The sequence below is a fragment of the Musa acuminata genome, chromosome BXJ3-1 (assembly GCF_036884655.1).
Source record: "Musa acuminata AAA Group cultivar baxijiao chromosome BXJ3-1, Cavendish_Baxijiao_AAA, whole genome shotgun sequence".
Classification (NCBI taxonomy): domain Eukaryota; kingdom Viridiplantae; phylum Streptophyta; class Magnoliopsida; order Zingiberales; family Musaceae; genus Musa; species Musa acuminata.
In genome coordinates this window covers 11,918,330-11,942,919 of record NC_088349.1, presented here as the reverse complement: position 1 = coordinate 11,942,919, position 24,590 = coordinate 11,918,330, and the positions used below count along the sequence as shown (strand labels likewise).

At 41.9% G+C, this 24,590-nt stretch overlaps 2 protein-coding genes across 2 annotated transcripts; both read left to right on the top strand.

The window, feature by feature from the left end:
- Positions 1 to 5,701: 5,701 nt before the first annotated feature.
- On the top strand, positions 5,702 to 6,154 carry LOC135629185 (PRA1 family protein E-like). Its single transcript, XM_065136375.1, has one exon. It carries the CDS (start codon positions 5,702 to 5,704, stop codon positions 6,152 to 6,154), a length of 453 nt encoding a protein of 150 aa, XP_064992447.1.
- A 216-nt stretch (positions 6,155 to 6,370) lies between these two features.
- Positions 6,371 to 24,412, top strand: LOC135629184 (probable CCR4-associated factor 1 homolog 11). The gene is made up of 4 exons (XM_065136374.1): positions 6,371 to 6,889; positions 23,374 to 23,463; positions 24,024 to 24,119; positions 24,203 to 24,412. Exons 1-4 carry the CDS (start codon positions 6,371 to 6,373, stop codon positions 24,410 to 24,412), a joined length of 915 nt encoding a protein of 304 aa, XP_064992446.1.
- The last annotated feature ends 178 nt before the right edge of the window (positions 24,413 to 24,590 follow it).

Genomic DNA, 24,590 nt, shown 5'->3' with positions numbered 1-24,590 from the left:
AAACGTAAACGTAAATTGTAATGTAAATATCGTACGAAAACACCGATTTACGTCTGAATGCAAATTCGAAAAGATCAGCGCTTAGAAACTTGTTCGTAAAAGGCGCAGAGAGCAGAAGCAATGTAGGAGGTTTGCAGTAATGATAAAGTGCTCAAAATAAACGCAAACTAGAGATTTATAGTAGTTCGGTCAGTCTTGACCTACTCCACTCTTGGCTTCCTCCACCGACGAGGTCACCGACGTCAACTAGGGGCCTTCCTTCAATAGGCGAAGGCCAACTGCCCTTTTATAGTTTCTCTCCTTTTGACAGGCTCAGGAGACAACCTTTACAGATCCTTTCTCTCCTCTCTTTACAACTCAGAATTTGAAGAACAGAAAGAGGAGAACTTTAGAACTTTACACAAATTTGAGCTCTTAGAATCACAGAAAAGATCAGAAATTCGGTGTGGATCTGTATCTTTTCAGTGCTGAATGGGTGGGGTATTTATAGGCCCCAACCCAATTCAAATTTGGAGCTCAAAACGATCAAATCCCGGAATTCCGGGATCAGGCGGTTGCACCTCTTGACTGGAGAGGTTGCACCGCCTGGCAGAGCTCGAAGACTGAGCCCAGGCAGTTGCACCTCTCTGTCAGGGAGGTTCCACCGCCTGAGTCTGGCTCGGAGACTGAGCCCCAGGCGGTGCCACCTCTTGACTGAGGCGGTTGCACCTCTCTGCCAGAGCTCGAAGACCGAGCTCAAGCGGTGCCACCTCTCTGTCAGGGAGGTTGCACCGCTCAATCTTGCTCGAAGACTGAGCTCAGGCGGTGCCACCTCATGGCTGGAGCGGTTGCACCGCCCAGTCTCGCTGAAAGACTCAGCCAAGGCGGTGCCACCTCCTGGCCTAGGCGGTTGCACCTCCTGGTGCAATCAGGGTCCGAATGGTTACCTCCATTCGGCCCTATTTCGATTTTTCAGGGGCCCAATTGCCCCAAGATTAAGCTAATGGGATCACCTCCCATTTTCTAGCTTAACCAATGTGCTAACTACAATTAAATCTAAGACAATTCCTGCAGCTTTGCTTCGGTGCGTCAATCGCTTCTTCCGGCGAGTTTCCGGCGAACTTCCGTCGATCATCCGATGAACCCTCGGTGATGCTCCTGCGGACTTCCGGCAAACTCCTGGACTTTGCGACGATCCACTTGGCGAGTTCCGACGAGCTTCGCTTGGCAAGCTTCTGGACTTCTCGGATCTGTTCCCGCAGAACCTCCGACGACCGTCCGGACTTCCGTCGAACTCTCGGACTCCCAACGTGATCATGAACTTGACTCCGGCGCAACTTCTGCTGCTTGTCTATCTTTCATCGTAGTTAATCCTGCACACTTATCTCAACACATAGATTAGACAACAAATGACAATTGACTTCATCATCAAAATCCGAGATTCAACAGAAGCACTGTCCTTTGTCCATTGCCGAGTCTTTCTTAGCAACTTTTGCTTTACCTGGTCTACCCTTGCCCTTGCCCTTCTTAAGGGACTTTTTACTTTTATTTTCTTTCTGGTCTCACTAGTATAGAGAACTAGCTTATCTTTCTTGACAGTGCTCTTTGCCTCCCTCAATATATTGAGGAGCTCATGGAGAGTTACCTCAAACTTGTTAATATTAAAATTTATTATGAACTATGAAAAAGAATCTGGTAGGGACTGAAGTATAAAATCCATACATAGGTTATCCTCTAGGACCATTCCTAGACCTATGAGTTTCTCTATCCACTTAATCATCTTTAGAATATGTTTCTGAACTAGTGTCCCCTCAGTCATCCTAGTGCAGAAGAGGCTTTTGGATATCTCATATCGTAGAATCATTCACTATTCCTCAAACAGTCTACGGACATGTAGGAGAATGAATCTGGCATCCATCTTTTCATGCTGTCTCTATAACTCAGGAGTCATGGAACCCAACATGTAACATTGAGCAAGAGTGGACTTATTTATGTACTTCATGTAATGAGCAATCTCATCCTTGCTTGCCCCTTGCTCGGGCATAGACATCACTGTATCAAGGACGTACATGATTTTCTCCGTCGTGAGAACAATTCTAAAGTTGCTAAGCCAATTCGTATAATTTAAACCAGTGAGGTGGTTGACATCAAGTATGCCACGTAAGGGATTTGAAAGCGATATTTTCTGAAAATAAAGATGCAGTAAAAATAAATAACATGTAGATTTTATAAAAAATAAACAAATAAGATATGGATTTTTATCTTAATCTACTCTTGCTATTTTACTAGCGAGTCATATGACACCAACAGAAGTCTCTGATAGACTTCTAATGGGGATCGGGATCCAATCAACGTCTTAGTGTAACCTCGAGGGACTCGACCAATCACACTAAGCCCAAAAGGTAGGCAACTCTTGTCGATCATAACTCCTTATGATTCTCATAATGTTCGACCTCCGAACCACCATAGTCTCGAGAGACTCGACCAACAATGATGTTTGGTTAAGTCAACACCATCGTTACAAGATTAGTTTGATTCGTTGATATACCATAGAAGGACTCGACCAAGCATACAATATCCTCAAGTCACCGGTGACATCTCTATGTTATAGGCAAGATAGTGAGTTGTGATATAGGTGAGCCTCGAGGGACTCGACCAACTCAACATACATCGAGAATCGATCCATACCTATAACAATGGAATGCCACTTGGGTCAATATAATTGTCTCACATTTACCAACTTAATATTATCGAGAGAGGATATTTTGATTTGGTCTCCTAATATGACATGTCACACATATACATATTTAATATATATTTACATCGCATGCAATATATATATATATATATATATATATATATATATATATATATATATATATATATATATATATATATATATATATATATATATATATAGTAGATGTACAAGCAATCACATATCACATGAGCAATCACACTAGATGATCATGGACCATAACCTAATATGATCAGGCCTGAGCTAGTGGGCCTAATCACTCACATCAAGATATATGTGTGTAATGGTGCATCTCTACCTTGTGATCATCCATCTCATTCTCATCGGTTCCGTCGGCATCTCGACGCATTTTTCATGCATCGCAATCGTCCGTCTCGGCCTCGTGGGTACCGCTATCGCTTTCATACTCCCGTTGCGCCTCCTCATGTGATTACAACTTAATCATATGCACGCAGGCCCAACAATAAACAAGAAATAAAATGGAGGCTCGTAGACTCCAATAATAATAATCACAAGTATACACACATCGCACGGTCCATGAACATTTGTCCACAAATCATACATCACATATACATATCATCATGTAGGACTACTAGATAATAATAATAATATTATTATTATTATTAATTAATTAATTAATTAATTAATTAATTAATTAATTAAAATTTTAATTAATTAATATTTTTTTGAAATTTGGGACATGTAGGAAATTTTTTAAATTTTGAGTGGTATTTTAGTAATTTATATAGAAGGACAAAATTTGGAATTTCTATAATTCCAATGTGCAAAACTATCTTTTGCCAAAAACCTAACCCTCCCCATCTCCATTGCTATGCTACAATTGCCACCACCCTGTTGACAGCAATCGCTACAAGAGGGGGGGTAGCGGCACCGCCTTTGCCCTAACTGTTTGCTTGCGAGCGATGCCGCCCCATGTGGGAGAGCGCCTTTGCGGGCACCGCTGCGGGCGGCTCACCCGCGGGTGGCACAGCCCCTAGAGGGCAACCGTCGCCATCCGCAAGCGTCGCCCTTGTAGGCAGCTCACCCGCGGGCGAATGCCGCTACTGCAAGCAAGTCGCCCACGGGTTGCGCTGTACCCGCAGGTAGTGCCCGTGAGCTGCCAAAAATGTTCTAGCCTATGAACCATTAGTTCCTCCCTATTTATAGAGGTCCCCTGTCAACTTCACCCTAATAAATCATGCCCTATTGGGTATTGGATCTCCATCCAACTACCCAAGGCTTGTTGAATGCATGAGACACATGAGGGCAACGAGGCTTGTTGACTTAAAATGCTCTCATTGACGGGGTTGAATACATGAGACACATGAATGTCAAGGTGTGATGATTTGAACTGCTCGTATAGGGGTTGTCAAATATCTAAGGGTGTTAACTATATATTAGAGCATTAGAGCATGCTGACTTGAATCACCCACATAGGAATGTCAGATACATAAAACACATAATGGCATTTGGGTATGTTATCTTGAGTCACTGCCATAGTGGGTGTCACATGCATGTGATGCTTATAGGATCATAGCGTGTTGACTTGAATAACATTTATAGGGAGTTTTGAATGTATGAGAGGCATGAGAGCATCAGAAGTATACTAATTTGAATCACTCATTTTGGTTTTGTTGATCATATGAGACACACGAGAATAGTGAAATTTGACGAGTTTAATGACTCTCATCGGGTATATTGGACACATGAGTCATATGAGGGTCAAGACATGTCAACTTGAGCTAGTCACATAAGGGGTATAAGATATCCGAGGGCATATGATAATAAGGCACATGAGGGTATTTAAGTTTGTTGACTTGAACTAATCATCTAAAAATTATCGAAAACATAAGACACATGAGGTCTTAACATCACGAAATCGCCTAACTAGATAGTTTTGAAATTATGAAATACATAAGGTATTAGGGTTTACCGACTTAAACCACTTACATGAACGAATGATTCCTATTAAGAAATTGGAGATTATTGATTTGAATTGCTAATAAATAGGGTTACTAACTCATGAGACATGAATCAATTTTGTTACGGTAAGTAACTTTTTTAGCCGTGGCCTCGGGGCCGTCGCGGCTTGGTTCGGGTCCGGAAGGCGGTGATCTCCGTGGGGGCGCTCTTCGAGGTCTCTCGGCGGCCGAGCTCGCTGGTTCGGGTCGGGAGGTCGGTTCGGCAGTTCGGGTCGGCGGTTCGGGTCGGCGGCTCGGGTCGGGAGGCAGCTCCGCCGCAGCTTCGGGAAGAGGCGACACCGTCTCGCACCTGCACACAGGTCGGGCCGGGAGCTCGGCCCGACCCCTCCGACGATCAAGTTAGAGAAAGATGTGGAGGGGATTGTGGATGAGGCAGAAGAAGAGCCTCTGAGTGTTTTGTGTTTGAGTGAGTTCCTCTCCCTTTGCTTAGGACTCAGGGGTATTTATAGAGGAGGTTTGATGTTGGCGTCTGACATTGCCACTGGGGCTGCGTGGGAGGCCGAGCTGCTGCAGGGTATGGAGAGCCTCGGGCAATGTGTCGCTCAGGGGGTTGCTGCCATGGCGTGTCACATCGCCATTTTTACCCCTATCAAATTTAATGGATGTCAAATGAAAATAGGGGCTCTTAAGTAAAAAAAAAAAAGAGACAATCAATGGCTTTTTATAAATAATTAAATTGGAAGGTGTAAAAACAGAAACAACTGACTACATGCAATTTTGGTAAAAACAACTGAGAAAGTAAAATCCTCGGGACCGAATGCCAGCAGCATTTTCTCGACTAACGCATGAGAGACACCATATCAGCTGGCCAACTTTTCGGGGTGACTCGACCAAATCGGGCGAGAATGCGTTTACCACACGTTGCCTATTTGGCCGCTTATTTGTCATCTACCACTCTCTCTGGGTTCTTCCTGCATCTCCCCTCTCTCTCCCGCCACCGTGGTGGCAGAAGAAGGAATCCGTGGTTAGAGGAGCTGCCGAGATGCACAATACATCGCCGCCCGCCAACGTTCCCATCTCCGCCTACGCCGATCCAGCCACCGTCACCCCATCGCGGCCTTCCGTCTCGGAGGCTCGCCCTTCTCCGCCCCCCGCGCCGCCTAACGCGTCCTCTCCCGCCACCTGTGCCGCCGACCTGGTCTCCAGCTTTAAGGAGCACGGCAGGGCCCTGATCTCCGCCCAGCGCCCGTGGCTGCAGCTTCTCGACGTCACCGCCCTCGCTCTCCCCGCCAGCGCCGGCGACGCTTGCTTCCGCCTCCGCCATAACATAGCCTACTTCCGCACCAACTACACCCTCCTCTGCCTCTCCGTCCTCGCCGTCTCCCTCCTCTGGCACCCTGCCTCCCTGTTCGCCTTCATCGCCCTCACCGCCGCCTGGTTCTTCCTCTGCTTCACCCGCGACCGGCCGGTCGTCCTCTGCGGCCGTCCAATGTAGGCAATACAAAATGAATAGAAAAAGTAATAATTATAACATCGTCTGAATACAATGAATAATGTTAGAAATCTGTGTTATGCGTCGGGAAATCGTCTATATAAACACCAAAGAGGGTGACCCCAAAGTACATACACTACTTACTGCTAGTGAAGAGAGAGCGCGAAAGCAAAAGAGAAAGAGAAAGCGACAGCGACAGAGAGAGTGGTGCAGCTTGCCATGGCCATCAACGTGGGGAAGGCAAACCTTGTGGAGCACTTGGAGCTCATCCTCAGTCTCCGTGGCTCCTACCCGATAGTGGCAATCGATACGGAGTTCCCGGGGTTCATTCGCGACACCCCTCGCGATGCCACCGAAGAAGAAAGATACAATGACGTGAAGCACAACGTGGATAACATGCACCTGATCCAGCTGGGCGTCGCCTTGTTCGACGAAGGCGGCAACACCCCATGGCCGGGGTGCTGTTGGCAGTTCAATTTTTCGGATTTCGATCCCGATGTGGATGCTTCCTCTCCCGACTCCATCGAGTTGTTGACACAGAGCGGGCACGACTTCCAGCAATACCGACGACACGGCATCGACGCGCGGCGGTGCGCCTATCTGGTATGCGTGAAGCTCTTCTGCCAACCCTACAGCTCCAAGTATGTTACGTTTCATGGACTCTACGACGTGGCATTCGTGATAAAGATGATCACCCGAGCCCCACTGCCCAACACCTTGAACGAGTTCTCTGATTTGGTGAGGACCATCTTCGGCCAGATTTATGATCTCAAATATATATCTCGATTTTGTGGAGGACTGCGTCGGGGAGAGATTGGTTTGGTGGGACTATCAAGGTTATTGAACTTTGAACCCGTAGGGATCCGTCACCAAGCAGCATATGACAGTCTACTAATTGGGGCACTCTTCAACGAAATGAAGCAACGAAGGCATAACGTAGAGGACGACAGATCTGCATCGGTCCTCTATGGTATAGAGAATAGATGCGTCGAGAACAGGAGGACTCGAAGGATTGACCGCAGAGGTTGGCCTTACGCAAGACGGCAGCAACACCGCTTGGCTGCCATGGGGTTGGCGGTTTAATTTAGTACATGTACGATCTGCATGTACTAAAAGACTGTGCTCAGCAGCACGTACTACTGCTGCGGCCACCAGAAGTCGATGAGACGACGACGATGCATGCGCACCGGTGCTCGTACGTATCCGATGTATGCAAGCATGGGAAACAAACAGTACTCGACGACGCACCAACGAGCCCTACAGGTCTACTGCTCAGGGCAATCTTCATCGAGGTGAAGCATGCAACAAAGTTGCCTACAAGAACGATCAAGGATACATGACATATTTTTTTGTACGTATTTGCAACAGGTACACGAACAGCCTATGGAATTAAAATGCAATTGTAGTACCTAATTCTGTCAAATATGTTCAAAAAAACACATTTGTTTGACCTATTACAGTTGAGAAATATGTTTCTGTATCATACAACTCTTAATACTTGTTGCGTCTATAAAGATTCATGTCTATTTAATTTGGGCAAGTTACTTGCATTTACTCTTTCCGATGAGAGAAGCTCCTCATGATTTTTCAAAATGATTCAAACTTGGGTAAGATCCTCATGATTCAAACTTCCTGATAAACCTTGATCATATGGTAGCAGAAAAACCATATGATTTTTCAAATTTTGTAGAAAGTTTTAATCGGTATGAAAGTTTTGTTACATAAATCATGAACCATAGGATTCACTAGCTTGTATCTGTGGGGAAATAGCTCAAGTGTCAAGCAGATAGGCAGTCAAAACAGAGAGGAACTTTTTCTTATTTTTCTCAGTAAATAATGAACACAAAAAAAGATCATCAACTGCACACGTTTAGTATCTAAAGAAAGAATATCAATTTCATTTTAATTTTCTGAATACCGTAAAAGAACGAGTCTTGTCGTGGATTAAGTCTTCGATTTGGCACGGATGCAAATGAAAATTGCTGCAGATCTCTATCAGAAAATGTCAAGTGGACTCCATCGTCCATTCCGAGGGACATTTTCTTGACACTCAGGATGACATATTAAGATTCGTTGTAATCATCCATCGGATGCGTACGAGCACCGGTGCGTATGCATCGTTGCCGTCTCATCGACTTCTGGTGGCCGCAGCAGTAGTACGTGCTGCTGAGCACAATCTTTTCGTACATGCAGTTCGTACATGTACTAAATTAAACCGCCAACCCCATGGCAGCCAAGCGGTGTTGCTGCCGTCTTGCGTAAGGCCAACCTCTGCGGTCAATCCTTCGAGTCCTCCTGTTCTCGACGCATCTATTCTCTATACCATAGAGGACCGATGCAGATTTGTCGTCCTCTACGTTATGCCTTCGTTGCTTCATTTCGTTGAAGAGTGCCCCAATTAGTAGACTGTCATATGCTGCTTGGTGACGGATCCCTACGGGTTCAAAGTTCAATAACCTTGATAGTCCCACCAAACCAATCTCTCCCCGATGCAGTCCTCCACAAAATCGAGATATATATTTGAGATCATAAATCTGGCCGAAGATGGTCCTCACCAAATCAGAGAACTCGTTCAAGGTGTTGGGCAGTGGGGCTCGGGTGATCATCTTTATCACAAATGCCACATCGTAGAGTCCATGAAACGTAACATACTTGGAGCTGTAGGGTTGGCAGAAGAGCTTCACGCATACCAGATAGGCGCACCGCCGCGCATCGATGCCATGTCATCGGTTTGTAGGGCATCTATGACCCCGATAGGTGCGGGTGCTAACGGTGGTTGAGATATCAATCGTGGTTGCAATGACAAGATAGTCTGTTGACTTAGTTGGGACAAGAGCGGAGCGATTGCCTGCATTATACTTATGAGTGCCTACACTTGGTTCATGAGGTTCAATAATACCTTTGCAGGGACAACCAAGTGCCTCATATTCATCCTCGGAGGTGAGAGTTCTAAGTCATTGAATAGAGGCCAGTAATACCCTTGTGTCTGAGTGGAGGTGGTTGCATCCAGCTGGGGAAAGGAGGGTAGCTGCCCATTTGTGTAAAGGTGCTATAGAGTGGGGGTAGAGTTTCTTCATTGGAGCACTCAATCTTTGCACTATTAAAGTAGCTTCCCATTTGTGTAAAGGGTTCATGGGCGGATATTCTTACTATATTCAAGGTCCTCCTTCTAGTGTCAAATTGTTAAGGATTCAAGGATTTAAAGATATACGATCTCTCTATGTAATACAATCTTTCATATACAATGTTTTAAGTTTCTCAATTTTTATGCATCGACAATGAACACATCTTTTGAGAAATTAGAGATTTTGTTTTTAATATTCTTTCGGTGCGCATGTGACATTGCCCCTAGATTTTCCAACACATAGGCGGGCATTCCTACGATATTCAATACCCTCCTTCTAGTGCCAAATTATTGAGGAGATGCATCATCGACGGTCGAGTCAGCTCAGCTTGGTCTTGTCCCAAAGGCGTAGAGATATCCGAGGAACCCTTGTGGCAGTCCTAGCGTGACTAAGGTGGTCTTCGCATAACCTTGACCTATCCGAGGTGGTCTTGAGGTCAGGCCGAGGTGGGCTTTTTGGTGGGTTATTGCGCAAAGGTTAGCGTCAGGAGGAATTTTCTGACCCGACTCCTCCAACGCATAAGTGAGTTCCAAAAATTACATAGGGTATGAGAGGTTTTTGGAAAGAGGTCTGACTCCTGGGCTTACACTAGGGGTCGGCTTTTATACCTGACCAACTAAGGAGATCCTCCATAATAGCCCCAATATCTCTCTTGTTTTGTCTGTAGGGGTGATATGTTCAAACGAGCTCCTATGAACTATTGTCCATGGGGGCCGATAGAGAGATAAACAGGCCCGAACAACCTCCATGAACTGTTGGCCACGGAAGTCTATAGGGCTAGTCCAAATGACTTCTCATGGATTATTATCCATAGAAATCGATAAACTATAACCACCCACCATGTTATTTCTTAGTGTGTGATTCAACTTTTTTTCTTCAATGTTAGCGCTTTTAGAATGATTAGTTGGTGGATGGTGATTGGTTACCAAAATATTTTCTATCAAACTTTATTAACTTAGAGGATGGGAATGCTCATGAATTTCATCTTAATTATTGAATTAGTATTAGAAGGAAAAAATTATTTATTATACTGTGGTTTATTCATGATAAAAGCAATATTACATAGATATCAATGTAGCAAAGTCTATATTATGAGGTTGTCTAATATTAGAACTTAATTGTGAATGAAATATGTCTGACAGCAGCGATCAAATAGTCAAATGATTAACCCATGTGATAAATCATAAGAGGTGTGCAATCATTTTGATACAAAATTAGAAGAAAACGTCCTATTCCATAGCACAATATTCATCTCTAATACCATAATTATTGTTGTCTATTTTAGAAAACAATTAAATGAGACATATATATTTTTTTTAGTCTCAAATGGATGCATTTTATGGAATGAGGAGACAACGCTTTGGTTGGCCATATAAGAGTGTCAAACTCTTGAAATGTGTGAGGGAATTGAGGCTTGTTGACATTAACTACCTGCATTAGGTTTGTTGGATGGGTGAGATGCTTCAAAATTCAGGCATTCCAACTTGAACCACTCGTATAGGATTGTCAAACATATGAGAGGATGTTAGATGCACAAGGATGTGAGAGCGAGTTAACTTCAACCACCCATGTAACATGTGTAGACGCATTAGACATGGAAGTGTTAATCGGTGTCGAATGCATGAGAGGCATGTTAGTGTTGAGGCATGTTGACTTTAAGAATCTATTAGTAGCTATCGGACATGTAAAATATTTGAGGGTGTCATGATGTGTGGACTTGGACCACTTGTAAAGGAAGTGTTAAACATATAAGACATACAAGAGTATCTTGGGATGCCAAGGTGAACTACCTCTACAATGGTTTCAAACATATAAGACATATGAGGGTATCATTGCATGTGGACTTGAACTGCTTGTGTATGGGGTTGTTTGATGCATAAGACAAGTAAGGGTGTTGTGACAGGTGACACAAGCTAACTATGCAGTGGGCGTCAAATGCAAGAGATATATGAGGGCATTATGGCGTGTAGAGTTAATTGCTTACATGAGGGGTCTTAGACAAATGAGATGCACAAGAGCATTTAGGTGTGTTAACTCTAACTGCTCATGTATAGCCATCAAATGTTCAAGGAAGTTAGATGCACCAGATCTAGTAGCGCATTAAAGTGTGTTGACTTACATAGTCTAGGGTGTATCAATCACATGAGATACACAAGAGATTGAGGTGTGCAACTTGAACCACACATATAGGTGGTTTGGACACGAAAGGCCTAAGTGCTAGTCATTGGTACCCTACAAGTCATTCACGTGAGTGATGACATGTGTGACATTACACACAATCTTTTTCACTATTATTATTATGGTAATTTCTTACTTTATATTGCTTATTGCATATATACATTGTGATCTCTATGTATTTGTACAATGGGAATTTGATCATGATAGGATTACGATAATGAGACTAATTCACCTTTAAACACAGACCCTAAATAATCTCGGTCATAGGTTACTCGAGAAGGATATCGAGATAACCAGATAAACTGGTGCATTATATACTTGTCCATATGATGGAGTCAGCTGGTCTCATAGCTACTTGTGTAGGGATACTAGGATACAATACAGGTGCTCATTGGAGAATGAGTTAACTAATTCATCTGCTCACAGAATACTGGATGATTGATGATGCCTTATTATCATACAATGATTCTATAGTCCCAATAGTGTATATGGTCATTAGACTTAAGACACCAAAGATTCCTGTATGAGAATTTCATTCTTTGATACCAGACTTATAGGTTTGAAAATTTCAAATCTAGTACAATTGGTTATTGGGAGTGGCAGCCAAACTTATAAGGGTTATTTAGTGTCGATAGAGGATCATCCGCTCTTAGTATCATTAGAGAAATATTCTATGTTCTTGCTCAGATAAATCATTGGCCAAGGTCATTCGGATTGAGAGAGAAAGAGCTCCCCGGGAGAATCCTATTAGAGCAAGACTCGAGAAGAAACCGTATGGGCCTGATAGTACCATACTCGATATATGGTCTTTGGGATATTAGATGGTTGAGAGACTATAGGTACATGGTAACTGAGGACAGATAGGTCCAAAGGATTGGATTCTCCTATATCATCTGGGGACTGCGGCGTAGTGGCCTAGTACGTTCACAGTCGATGAGTCGAGTGAATTATTATGGAGATAATAATTCAATTAGCGAGAAGGAGTTCTGATAGTTATGACTCACGGCTAACTTGATATTAGGCCTAAAGGGTCACACACATATGGTAGGTGTTGCGATGAATAAATATTCGGATATGAGATATCAGTTGGAGCTCCTATCTTATTAGATATCCAATATGCCCCTAAATTTTTGGATCATATGGATGTGATCCAATAAAAAATCAATAAGCCAGAAGGAGTCGATGAGTCGAATGAATTATTATGGAGATAATAATTCAATGAGCCAGAATAAGTTCTAACACTTATAACTCATGGCCAACTCGATATTGGGCCTAAAGGGTCACACACATATAGTAGGTGTTACGATGAGTAGATGTTCGGATATATGATATCGACTGGAGCTCCTATCTTATTAGATATCTTTTGTGTCCCTGAATTATTGGATCCTATGGATGTAATCCAATAAAAGGTAATAAGATATTATTAGGTAGAGACCCACTAATCTAAAAGGTTTGGGTAATTGGATGGTGATCCAGTACTTAAGAGGGCAAGATCCATTAGGGTTAACTAAGAGCCTCTATAAATAGGAATGAACTAAAAGCCCATAAGCTAGGGATCATGGACCGTGTGATGTGTATGTACATATTATTATTATTATTATTATTATTATTATTATTGGGGCCTGTGAGCCTCTAATTTATTTCTTGTTTATTGTCGGGCCTACGTGCCTATGATTAAGTTGTAATTACATGAAGAGGCACAGCAGGAGCATGGAAGTGAAAGTGGGACTCACAAGACCGAGATATATGATCTCGACGTATGGAGATGCGTCGAGATGTCGACGAAACCAATGAGGATGAGATGGATGATCACAGGGCATGGAGATGCACTGCTACACACATAGATCTTGATGTGAGTGATTAGGCCTACTACCTCAGGCTTGATCTCTTTAGGGTGTGGTCTATGATCATTTAGTATGATTACTTATGTGATGTGTGATTACTTCTACACCTACTAGATATTTATATATATATTTGCATACGATGTAGATATATGTTAAATATGTATGTGTATAGCATGTCATACTAGGAGACCAAATAAAAAATCTCCTCTCTTTATAATATTAAGTTGGTAAACGTGAGGTAATTAGATTGACCTACGTGATCTTCCATCGTTATAGGTAGGGACCAATTCTCAATAGAGGTTGAGTTGGTTGGTCACTCGATGCTTATATATTTCCCGATTCGCTATCTTGCCTACGACATAAAGATGTCACCGGTGACCTAAGGACATGGTATGCTTGGTCGAGTCACTTGAGGGTATATTGTCGAATTAGACTCATCTTGTAACGACGGTGATGACGTAACCGAACACCATAGTTGGTCGAGTCACTCGAGGCCATGATGGTTCAAAGGCCAAATAGGACGGGAATCAAAAGAAGTTGTGATTGACAAGAGTTGCATACCTTTACGGGCTTAGCATAATTGGTTGAGTTATTCGAGGTTACGTTAAGATGCCATTGGATCCCGATCCCCACTAGAGATCTGTTGGGGGTCTCTAATTCACATACCAGAGGGAGTTATGTGATTCGCTAGAAAATAATAAGAGTAGATTAAGATAGATGTCCTTATCTTTATTTGTTTATTTTTTTATAAAATCTGCATGTTATTTATTTATGCTACATATTTATTTTCAAAATATATTGTATTCAAATCCCTTATATGGCATACTTGATGTCAATTGCCTCACTGGTCCAAATTATACCGATTGGCTCCGCAACCTGAGAATATTTCTCACGACGAAGAAAATCGCATATGTCCTTTATACAATGATGCCTATGCTCGAGGAAGAGATAAGCGATGATGAGATCGTTCACTCTATGAAGTACATAAATGATTCCACTCTTGCTTAGTGTTATATGTTAGGCTCTATGAGTCTTGAGTTACAAAGATATCATGAAAACATGGATACCAGATCTATTCTCCTACATCTTTGTAAATTATTTGAGGAATAGGAAATGACTCAGCGATATAAGATATTCAAGTGTCTCTTCCATGCCAGGATGACTAAGAGGACACTAGTTCAGAACCATGTCCTAAAGATAATTGAGTGGATAAAGAAACTCACAGGTCTAGGATGTTAGGATCGAGAGCACTAAGAGGGGGGGGGGGGGGTGAATTAGTGCAGCGGAAAACTTTCTACGATTAAAACGAAACTGCGTTCGAATGATGAAAATAGTTTCTGTGTAAAATCCAATTCTAAGCAAGATGATATTAAAGTTAATCTATGTAGGCAGATTGCAGCTATGACGAAAACCAGAATACATGCGTAAACTGAAATGCGACGCTTGTACGATAAAACCGGTTTACGTCTAAATGTCAATTTTGAAGATACTGAACTTTGAGATATGTTTTATAAGTGCACAGAAGGTAGTTTGCAGATATGATTGAAATCAAAACGTAAACGTAAACTGAACTGTAATGATCGCACGACAAAACCGATTTACGTCTAAACGCAGATTCGGAAAGCTCTGAACTTTGAAACTTGTTCGTAAAAGCGCAGAAGGCAGTAGCTATTTAGGATGTTTGCAGTAAAAATAAAATGCTCAAAGTAAATGCAAACCAAGATTTAGAGTGGTTCGGTCAATCTTGACCTACTCCACTTTTGGCTTCCTCCACCGACGAGGTCACCGACGTCAACTAGAGGCCTTTCTTCAATAGGCGAAGGCCAACCACCCTCTTACAGTTTCACTCCTTTTGACGGGCTTAGGAGACAACCCTTACAGAAATTCTCTCCTCTCTTTACAACTCAGAACTTGGAAGAACAGAGGGAGAAGAACTTTTGGCCTTTACAATAATTTTGAGCTCTAAGAATCACAGAAAAGAATCAAGATTTCGGTGTTGGTTGACTACCTTTCAGTGCTAAATGGGTGGGGTATTTATAGGCCCCGACCCAATTCAAATTTGGAGCTCAAAACTGTCAATTCCCGGAATTCCGGGATCAGGCGGTTGCACCTCCTGACTGGGGCGGTTGCACCGCCTGGCAGAGCTCGAAGACTGAGCCTCTGGGCGGTGCCACCTCTGTCAGGGGCGGTTGCACCGCTTGCCAGAGCTCGAAGACCGAGCTCAGGCGGTTGCACCTCCTGACTAGGGCGGTTGCACCGCCTGCCAAAGCTCAAAGACCGAGCTCAAGCGGTGCTACCTCTTGTCAGGGGCAGTTGCACCGCCCAGTCTCGCTCGGAGACTGAGCCCAGGCGGTGCTACCTCCTGGCTGGGGCAGTTGCACCGCCCAGTCTCCCTGGAAGACTTAGCCCAAGCGGTGCTACCTCCTGGCTTGGGCGGTTGCACCTCCCACAACAACCAGGGTCAGAATGGGTAGATCCATTCGACCCAATTTTGGGTTTTTCAGGGGCCCAATTGCCCCAAGATTAAGCTAATGGGATCACCTCCCATTTCTAACTTAATCAATGTGCTAACTACGATAAATCCTAAGACAATTTCTGCAGCTTGCTCCGGTGCGTCAATCGCTTCTTCCGGCAAGTTTCCGGCGAACTTCCGTCGATCATCCGATGAACCCTCGGTGATGCTCCTACGGACTTCCGGCAAACTCCTGGACTTGCGACGATCCACTTGGCGAGTTCTAACGAGCTTCTTTTGGCAAGCTCTTGGACTTCTCGGATTTGTTCCCGCAGAACCTCCGACGACTGTCCGGACTTCCGTCAAGCTCTCGAACTCCCAACGTGATCATTGTCTTGACTCCGGCGCAACTCCTGCTGCATGTCTAACTTTCATCGTAGTTAATCCTGCACACTTATCTCAACATATGAATTAGATAACAAATGACAATTGACGTCATCATCAAAATCCGAGATTCAACAATCTCTCCCTTTTTGATGATGACAATCAATTGATAATGGAGTTAACCTTAACTCCCCCTGTCTATATGCCATAATTGAGATAAGTCTTTCTTGAACTCAAAGCCTTTGAATTCAAGAGACATATTGATAAGTTAAGGTCATTTGAACTTATCAATACTCTCATCATGATTCCCATCATGATGTATCTCTCTGAAGATGATGTCAAGGCTTGACATTCATTTTCATAACAATTTTGAATGATGGTAATTGTAGCAATTCATCATATTGTAAGATATCAACATGTAAAGTTGTAAAGTAAGATTTTGATATCATTACATGATGTACACATTTCAAATATTTTAGCAAGTGTTGCATTTCTTCATATGGTAAGATATCAGCTCAAGGCATAATGCAAATTATAGCATCTGTTCATATATCTCTTGGTGATGCAAGCATGGCATAATCATAGCATCAGTGTTTATAGCATCAATTCATATATTTCTCCCCCTTTGTCATCAACAAAAAGCATGGTAGTTATGATACCAGGAAAACAATATAAGCAAGTTATCAAGTATATAAAGAAAGGCAAGATGCGTAGATTGCTTTGAATACTTCTTCCTTTTTTTGTTGTAATCCTTTGTGTATGAAGGAGGAAGGCCATTTGTGATTCCAGCTATTTGTGAGTTTACTTTGAGTCAAGATATGTGTTCGAAACAGCTTTTTGCAAGTAAAAATACTATCATGCATTCGGACAGAGTTTACTTTTTGCATTTCATCAAATCCAATTCAGAAAAAAAAATATTTTTCATAAGAGTGTATGAGAAAATTTGCTTTTTAGCATTCCAACTGTTAAGCGAATCTGAAAATGAGATGAACTCTTTCATGCATTCGGACAGGACTATGCTATCGATTTTCAAATACAATCATGAAAACATTTCAACATATGTTATGTAATGGCAATCAAGTGATTTGATCATTTAATAAAGTCCGAGAAAATAATTTTAACTAGTTTATCTATTCGGACACATCAACATTCCTAATTCTCTTCTTATGAAATCAAATTGTTCTTCACTTAGAGGTTTTGTAAAAATGTCAGCTAGTTGATGTTTAGTATCAATGAAAATGACTTATCAACTGTATTGGTATATCACTTTTTCAAACTATATTTATCATGGAAATCAAAGCACAAGGTTTTCAAAACTTTTAGCTTCAATATAAAATCTGAGATAACCATTTAGTTTACATTTACCACAAGGCACTAGGCATATATTTACCACGATAGATGTTTACAACTCTACATATGCTCAAAATATATCGGGTAAACATATCAAGAGTCAAGGCAAAGCACATCATGGTGAGTAACATAAGGAGTTTACATTAACAACAGATGATTGTGTTCATACAAGCTCATTCATGAGGTGGAAAATTAAAGTGCCTAAACAAGGAATCAAATTGACGATGAATTTGCTGCAGCTCAGATAGGATTTAATCTTGTTGTTGTTCAAGCCGTTCTTGTCTTTGTTCGAATCGGTCCATCCGAATCCCAATATCTTCGACAGATGATGTATGAGTTTGGTCCAATGGATGTGTTTCCTCAAAGGAACAGATCGGAGGAGATTGAGTGCTCCTAAAGACTGGTGTTTCTGGTTCTGGTTCAGGTTGAGGGTGATCGGTTCTTCTAGGCATTCTAACCCAGTTACCATTTCTATAAACACATCTTAATCGGTGAAGTAGATTTTTATTTATTATGCTAAATCTATCTACCTTTATTACTTCTTCTTCCGGTGGTATTAGAATGTCGTAGGCTTTCATTATTCTAGTGATTATTCCACCATAAGGAAGCATCATGTCTTTCTTAGATAGTTCTAACATATTTTGTTGGATAAGATAACCAAGACAGATGCCATGTCCTTTCATGATCAAGTATATAGTTCCTAATTCTAACTGACTTACTTCATCATGATGGTATTGTTTAGGGAGAATGATGCTAGTTAGGATATGATGAAGTACCTTAGTATTTAGAGGCAGTAGATGTTCACAACTTTTAGGAACAAATGCTAAGTTAGGATTGGCAAAAATTGTTCCTAAGGCTTCAATATATGTTGTTCCAACAGTTTCATCATCCCATGATCCTCTAAAGTAAAGTCCTCTACTTTTCATGGGAATGCCTATCATGTCGCAAATGAATCTATCCGTAATTGAGATGTGTTGTCCTAAAAGATAGGTGGACATTCTTTCTTCTTCATCTATTTGTATGTTGCTGTAAAACAATCTAACAAGTCTTGGATAGATGGGTTCGTTAATTTGCAGAATTGGAAGAAGATCTAAGTTTGCAAACCATTGGATTGTCTCTAAGTCTCTTAGTTCATTCAAATCTACGTATTTTCCCTTATTGATACTCCTAAGTTAGAAAGAGGAAAATTTTTCAGCATGGTATTTTGAATCGAAAAGGGTGAGGTCAAAATCTTCTACTAATCTCCTCTTTCCTTTGTCCCTTGAGGATCTTCTAGATCCCATAACTACTGCTGTTTAGAAGAATAATGATGAGCAAGAAAAAAAAAGGAAAAATAGAGTTTTAAGGGCTTCTTAGAGAGTACCTTAGTGAGATCTTCAAGAGATGGAAGGATTGATGATGCTTTACTTCGAAATGAGGGGTATTTGGGATGCTTAGAGGGGAGAAATGGGGATGGAGGATGCTTGGAAGAGTAGAGGAGGGAAGGGAGTGAGTTGGGGTCGGTTTCACCGCCGGCCCTAGCTTGGGTTAAAAAGGGGCAGAGTTGCAGGCGGTTGCACCTCTGGCTAGAGCGGTGCAACCGCTTGTAGCATGTGATAGCTGGTGGTGCTACCTCCAGCTGGGGCGGTGCCACCGCCTGCAGGCGGTGAGCACTTGTTCTGATCAGTGTGATCTGATCTGAGAGCTTTTTGTCTTGAGAAGAATTTTCATTCAGAGCAATCAACTTTACTTACGTAATTACGTAAGAGTTTTCATTTTTAAGGCAAGGACTTTTGCACGATCAAGCTAGATCTTTTAACGTGCATACTCTCAATGTCGTACACATGTTTGTGATAGATTGTTCAAGTTGGTAAGCCTTGCAAGTTCATAACAGACTTAGTTACTTCATGATACAGAGTTGTATTCGAAGGTTATGAACGGATGAAATTGATGGGTTCGAAAATCCAGAGGATATGTGAATTTGGGAATCATACGTTTCTAATTCTGAAAAGTCAAATAAGGTTGTATCTAAATCGCATTTGTGATTTTATAATCTCCATCTGTTATTTAGGTTAGAGAGCATTGCCAGTTCCTTTTTGGATCTTGGGTCATGAATATCAAGAATCAAGGAGCAGAATATTATTTCTTGCTCCAGCCTAAAATTTTTATATTTTTACAGGAAGGGATGATTTTTAGGTACCCATTTGCTTTTGGGTGCCTCACAAATGGATCTACATTGTCTATCATGTTGCATAGAATTTATCATGGTTCCTTTAGGAACCCAAATCAATTTGTTTGGACTAATTTTCTTGAATGGACAATAATGTGTCTTGTGTCCAAATTTGCAACAAAAGTTGCATTTGTTTTGGTGTTGAACATGTAAGATGGGGCATTTTATGAAGGTGGTTGGATTTTGGTGAGAACTTCTCACAAATCCAATTCCACTTCTTTTTGGAACGTGACCCTTGTTTGCAAGGATCATGTTCAATGATTTGCTACCAACCTCGAATTTCTTCAAGGTGTCCTTAAGTAGCAAGTTTTCCTTTTAGAGAGTTTCTAGATCATGGCATTTTATGCATGAGCTTAAACTATCATGATGTTCAGCTTTTAACTTATTAAAATTACAAATAAGACAATCATGCTCCTTTTTTAGCAATTTGTATTTTCTACTAATTATCTTACATTCATCAAATAATTCATGGAAAGCATTTAATAATTCATGATAAGGTAAATCTGCATTAATTAAATCCGTTACCTCTTCTCCGATGGCCATTAGGGCGTAATGAGCAACTTGCTCGGTGTTGGACTCCTCTTCTTTGGATGCGCTCGAATCATCCCATGTTGCTTTGAGCGCCTTCTTCTTTGATGTTCTCTTTTTGATCTGGGGACAATCACTCTTGTAGTGTCCCGGCTTTTTGCACTTATAGCAAATGACTTGGTCCTTTTTGGGTTCAAGTTTGTTTTTTGTGTCATTCTTAAACTTATTTCTTTTAATGAATTTTTTAAATTTTCTTGTTAGAAGTGCTACGTCATCGTCACAGTCCTCATCACTTGAGTTTTCTCTCAAGTGATCTTCTGAAGTTCTAAGTGCCATATCCTTCCTGTTCTTTGAAATGATGTCTTCTTGCTCTTCATGAGCTTTGCAAGTCATCTCATAGGTCATTAATGACCCAATTAGTTCTTCAAGAGGGAAGTTGTTTAGATCTTTCGCCTCTTGAATAGCAGTGACTTTAGGATCCCAACTTTTAGGAAGGGATCTTAGAATCTTATTTACGAGCTCAAAATCTGAAAAACTTTTTCCAAGTCCTTTTAGACCGTTGACGACATCCGTGAAACGAGTAAACATGTCGCCAATAGTCTCACTCGGTTTCATCCGGAAAAGTTCAAAAGAGTGTAGTAAAAGATTGATTTTTGACTCTTTCACTCTACTTGTGCCTTCATGAGTCACTTCGAGTGTGTGCCAAATATCAAATGCGGTTTCACAAATCGAAACATGAGTAAACTCATTTTTATCAAGTGCACAAAATAAGGCATTCATAGCCTTTGCATTAAGAGAAAAAGCCTTCTTCTCCAAATCATTCCAATCGATCATTGGAAGAGAAGACTTCGAAAAACCGTTTTCGACAAGATTCCAAAGTTCAAAATCCATAGAAATAAGAAAGATCCTCATTCGGGTCTTCCAATAGGTATAGTCCGTCCCATTGAACATGGGTGGACGTGTAATAGAATGGCCCTCTTGGTTTCTGGCGTAAGCCATCTCTTTTGGATTTTAATCCGTTTGAGAGTTAATTACTGCGTTCGAATGATGAAAATAGTTTCTGTGTAAAATTTGATTCTAAGCAAGATGATATTAAAGTTAATCTATGCAGGCAGATTGCAGCTATGACGAAAACCAGAATACATGCGTAAATTGAAATGCGACGCTCGTACGATAAAACCGGTTTACGTCTAAATGTCAATTTTGAAGATACTGAACTTTGAGATATGTTTTATAAGTGCACAGAAGGCAGTTTGCAGATATGATTGAAATCAAAACGTAAACGTAAACTGAACTGTAATGATCGCACGACAAAACCGATTTACGTCTAAACGCAGATTCGGAAAGCTCTGAACTTTGAAACTTGTTTGTAAAAGCGCAGAAGGCAGTAGCTATTTAGGAGGTTTGTAGTAAAAATAAAATGCTCAAAGTAAATGCAAACCGAGATTTTGAGTGGTTCGGTCAATCTTGACCTACTCCACTTTTGGCTTCCTCCACCGACGAGGTCACCGACGTCAACTAGAGGCCTTTCTTCAATAGGCGAAGGCCAACCACCCTCTTAGGAGACAACCCTTACATAAATTCTCTCATCTCTTTACAACTCAGAACTTGGAAGAATAGAGGGAGAAGAACTTTTGGCCTTTACAACAATTTTGAGCTCTAAGAATCACAGAAAAGAATCAAGATTTCGGTGTTGGTTGACTACCTTTCAGTGTTGAATGGGTGGGGTATTTATAGGCCCCGACCCAGTTCAAATTTGGAGCTCAAAACTGTCAATTCCCGGAATTTCGGGATCAGGCGGTTGCACCTCCTGACTGGGGCGGTTGCACCGCCTGCCAGAGCTCGAAGACTGAGCCTCTGGGCGATGCCACCTCTGTCAGGGGCGGTTGCACCACCTGCCAAAGCTCGAAGACCGAGCTCAGGCGGTTGCACCTCCTGACTGGGGTGGTTGCACCGCCTGCCAGAGCTTGAAGACCGAGCTTAGGCGGTGCTACCTCCTGTCGGGGGCGGTTGCACCGCCCAGTCTCGCTCGGAGACTGAGCCCAGGCGGTGCTACCTCCTGGCTGGGGCGGGTGCACCGCCCAGTCTCCTTGGAAGACTTAGCCCAGACGGTGCTACCTCCTGGCTTGGGCGGTTGCACCTCCCACAACAACCAGGGTCCGAATGGGTAGATCCATTCGGCCCAATTTTGGGTTTTTCAGGGGCCCAATTGCCCCAAGATTAAGCTAATGGGATCACCTCCCATTTCCAACTTAATCAATGTGCTAACTACGATAAATCCTACGACAATTTCTGCAGCTTGCTCTGGTGCGTCAATCGCTTCTTCAGGCAAGTTTCCGGCGAACTTCCGTCGATCATCCGATGAACCCTCGGTGATGCTCCTGCAGACTTCCGGCAAACTCCTGGACTTGCGACGATCCACTTGGCGAGTTCTAATGAGCTTCTTTTGGCAAGCTCCTGGACTTCTCGGATTTGTTCCCGCAGAACCTCCGACGACCATCCGGACTTCCATCAAGCTCTCGAACTCCCAACGTGATCATTGTCTTGACTCCGGCGCAACTCCTGCTGCATGTCTAACTTTCATCGTAGTTAATCCTGCACACTTATCTCAACATATGGATTAGATAACAAATGACAATTGACGTCATCATCAAAATCCGAGATTCAACATAGGAATGGTCCTAGAGGATGGCCTGTGTGTAGACCTTGTACTTCAGTCCTTACCAGATTCGTTTTCACAGTTTATAATAAATTTTAATATGAACAAGCTTGAGTTGACTCTCCCTAGACTCCTCAATATGTTGAGGGAGGTAAAAAGTACCATCAAGAAAGAGAAACCAGTTCTCTATACCGATGAGACAAAAAAGAAAAGGAATGAAAAAAAGTCTCTTAAGAAGGGCAAGAGCAAGGGCAAATCGGGTACAACAAAGGTTGCTAAGATAGACCTAGTAAAAGATAAAGGCCAATACTTACACCGCGGCAAAAATAAGCACTGTAAAAGAAACTGCAAAAATTATCTTACAAAGAGGGCAAAATAGAAGCTTTGAGAAGCTTCAGGTATATTCATAATCAATCTCCATTTATCAAAATCTTATGATAACACATGGGTCTTGGATACTGATACTACTTATCACATCTACAATTCGTTGCAGGTTCTGGTAGAACCTAGGAGATTGGTGAGAGGCGAGATGGACCTCAAGATGGGAATTGGAGCAAAAGTTACTGTTGTGGTTGTTGGCAAGGTCACCCTACATATGCCTAGTGGAGCTATTATTACATTAGATGTTTGCTATTTTGTTTCTTCTATTATCAAAAAATTTATTTCCATTTCATGTTTGATAGTTAGTGGATATCAATTAGTTTTTAAGAACAACGATTATTCAATATTATTAGATGATAAGATCATCACATGAGAAACATTACATAATGGTTCGTTTATGCTAGACACTGCTTCACATATCATGAATGTAGGTGTGTCTAAGAGGAAACTAGATTAGGTGAATAGTGTATACTTGTGGCATTGTAAGCTAGGTCATATCTACGAGGGAAGGATTCAAAAGTTGCTAAAGGATGGATACATATATCTATTCAATTATGAGTTATATGCAACTTGCGAGCTTTTCCTTCATGGAAAGATGACCAACCCTCCATTTAGTTGAACTAGAGAGAGAGTCACTGAGTTGTTGGAACTCATACATAGTGATGCATGTGGTCCCATGTCAATTATGCCATAAGTGATTACTCCTTCTTCATTACTTTTACTGATGATTTCTTAAGGTATGGATATGTGTATTTGATGAAGTACAAGTCCGAGGCCTTCGAGAAATTCAGGAAGTATAAGAACAAAGTGGAGAATCAGACTAGAAAGAGTATTAAGATCTTCGATCAAATCGAGGAGGTGAATACTTGAGTACAGAGTTCACCTAGTTCCTTAAGGACCATGAGATTCTATCCTAGTGGATACTTTCTTATACATCTCAGCTCAATGGTGTATCCGAAAGGAGGAATTGCACACTATTAGATATAGTGCGGTTAATGATAAATTTCGCCGACCTCCCCGTCTCATTCTATGGATACACCCTAAAGATCGTAGATTACCTTCTGAACAGAATTCCAACTAAGTCGGTGGTATCTACTCCATATGAGATATGGAAAGGGAAAAAGCTCGATCTTAAGGTTGTTAAGATTTAGGGCTGCCATGCCCATGTCAAAAGTCACAACCTTGACAAATTATAATCCAGGATGGAATGATGCATATTCGTGGGATACCCAAGGAAACTAATGAGTATTATTTCTATCATCTCGTGAACCAAAGTCTTTGTAGCCAAGAGAGCAGTGTTCCATGAGAAGGAGCATTTTCTTGGTGGAG

Coding starts and splice junctions, on each gene's coding strand:
- LOC135629185 (XM_065136375.1), top strand. CDS start 5,702: ATGCACAATACATCGCCGCCCGCCAACGTTCCCATCTCCGCCTACGCC.
- LOC135629184 (XM_065136374.1), top strand. CDS start 6,371: ATGGCCATCAACGTGGGGAAGGCAAACCTTGTGGAGCACTTGGAGCTC. Junction 6,890..23,373: donor TGAACGAGTTCTCTGATTTG/GTGAGGACCATC, acceptor AATTCGTTGCAG/GTTCTGGTAGAACCTAGGAG. Junction 24,120..24,202: donor TCTTCGATCAAATCGAGGAG/GTGAATACTTGA, acceptor TATACATCTCAG/CTCAATGGTGTATCCGAAAG.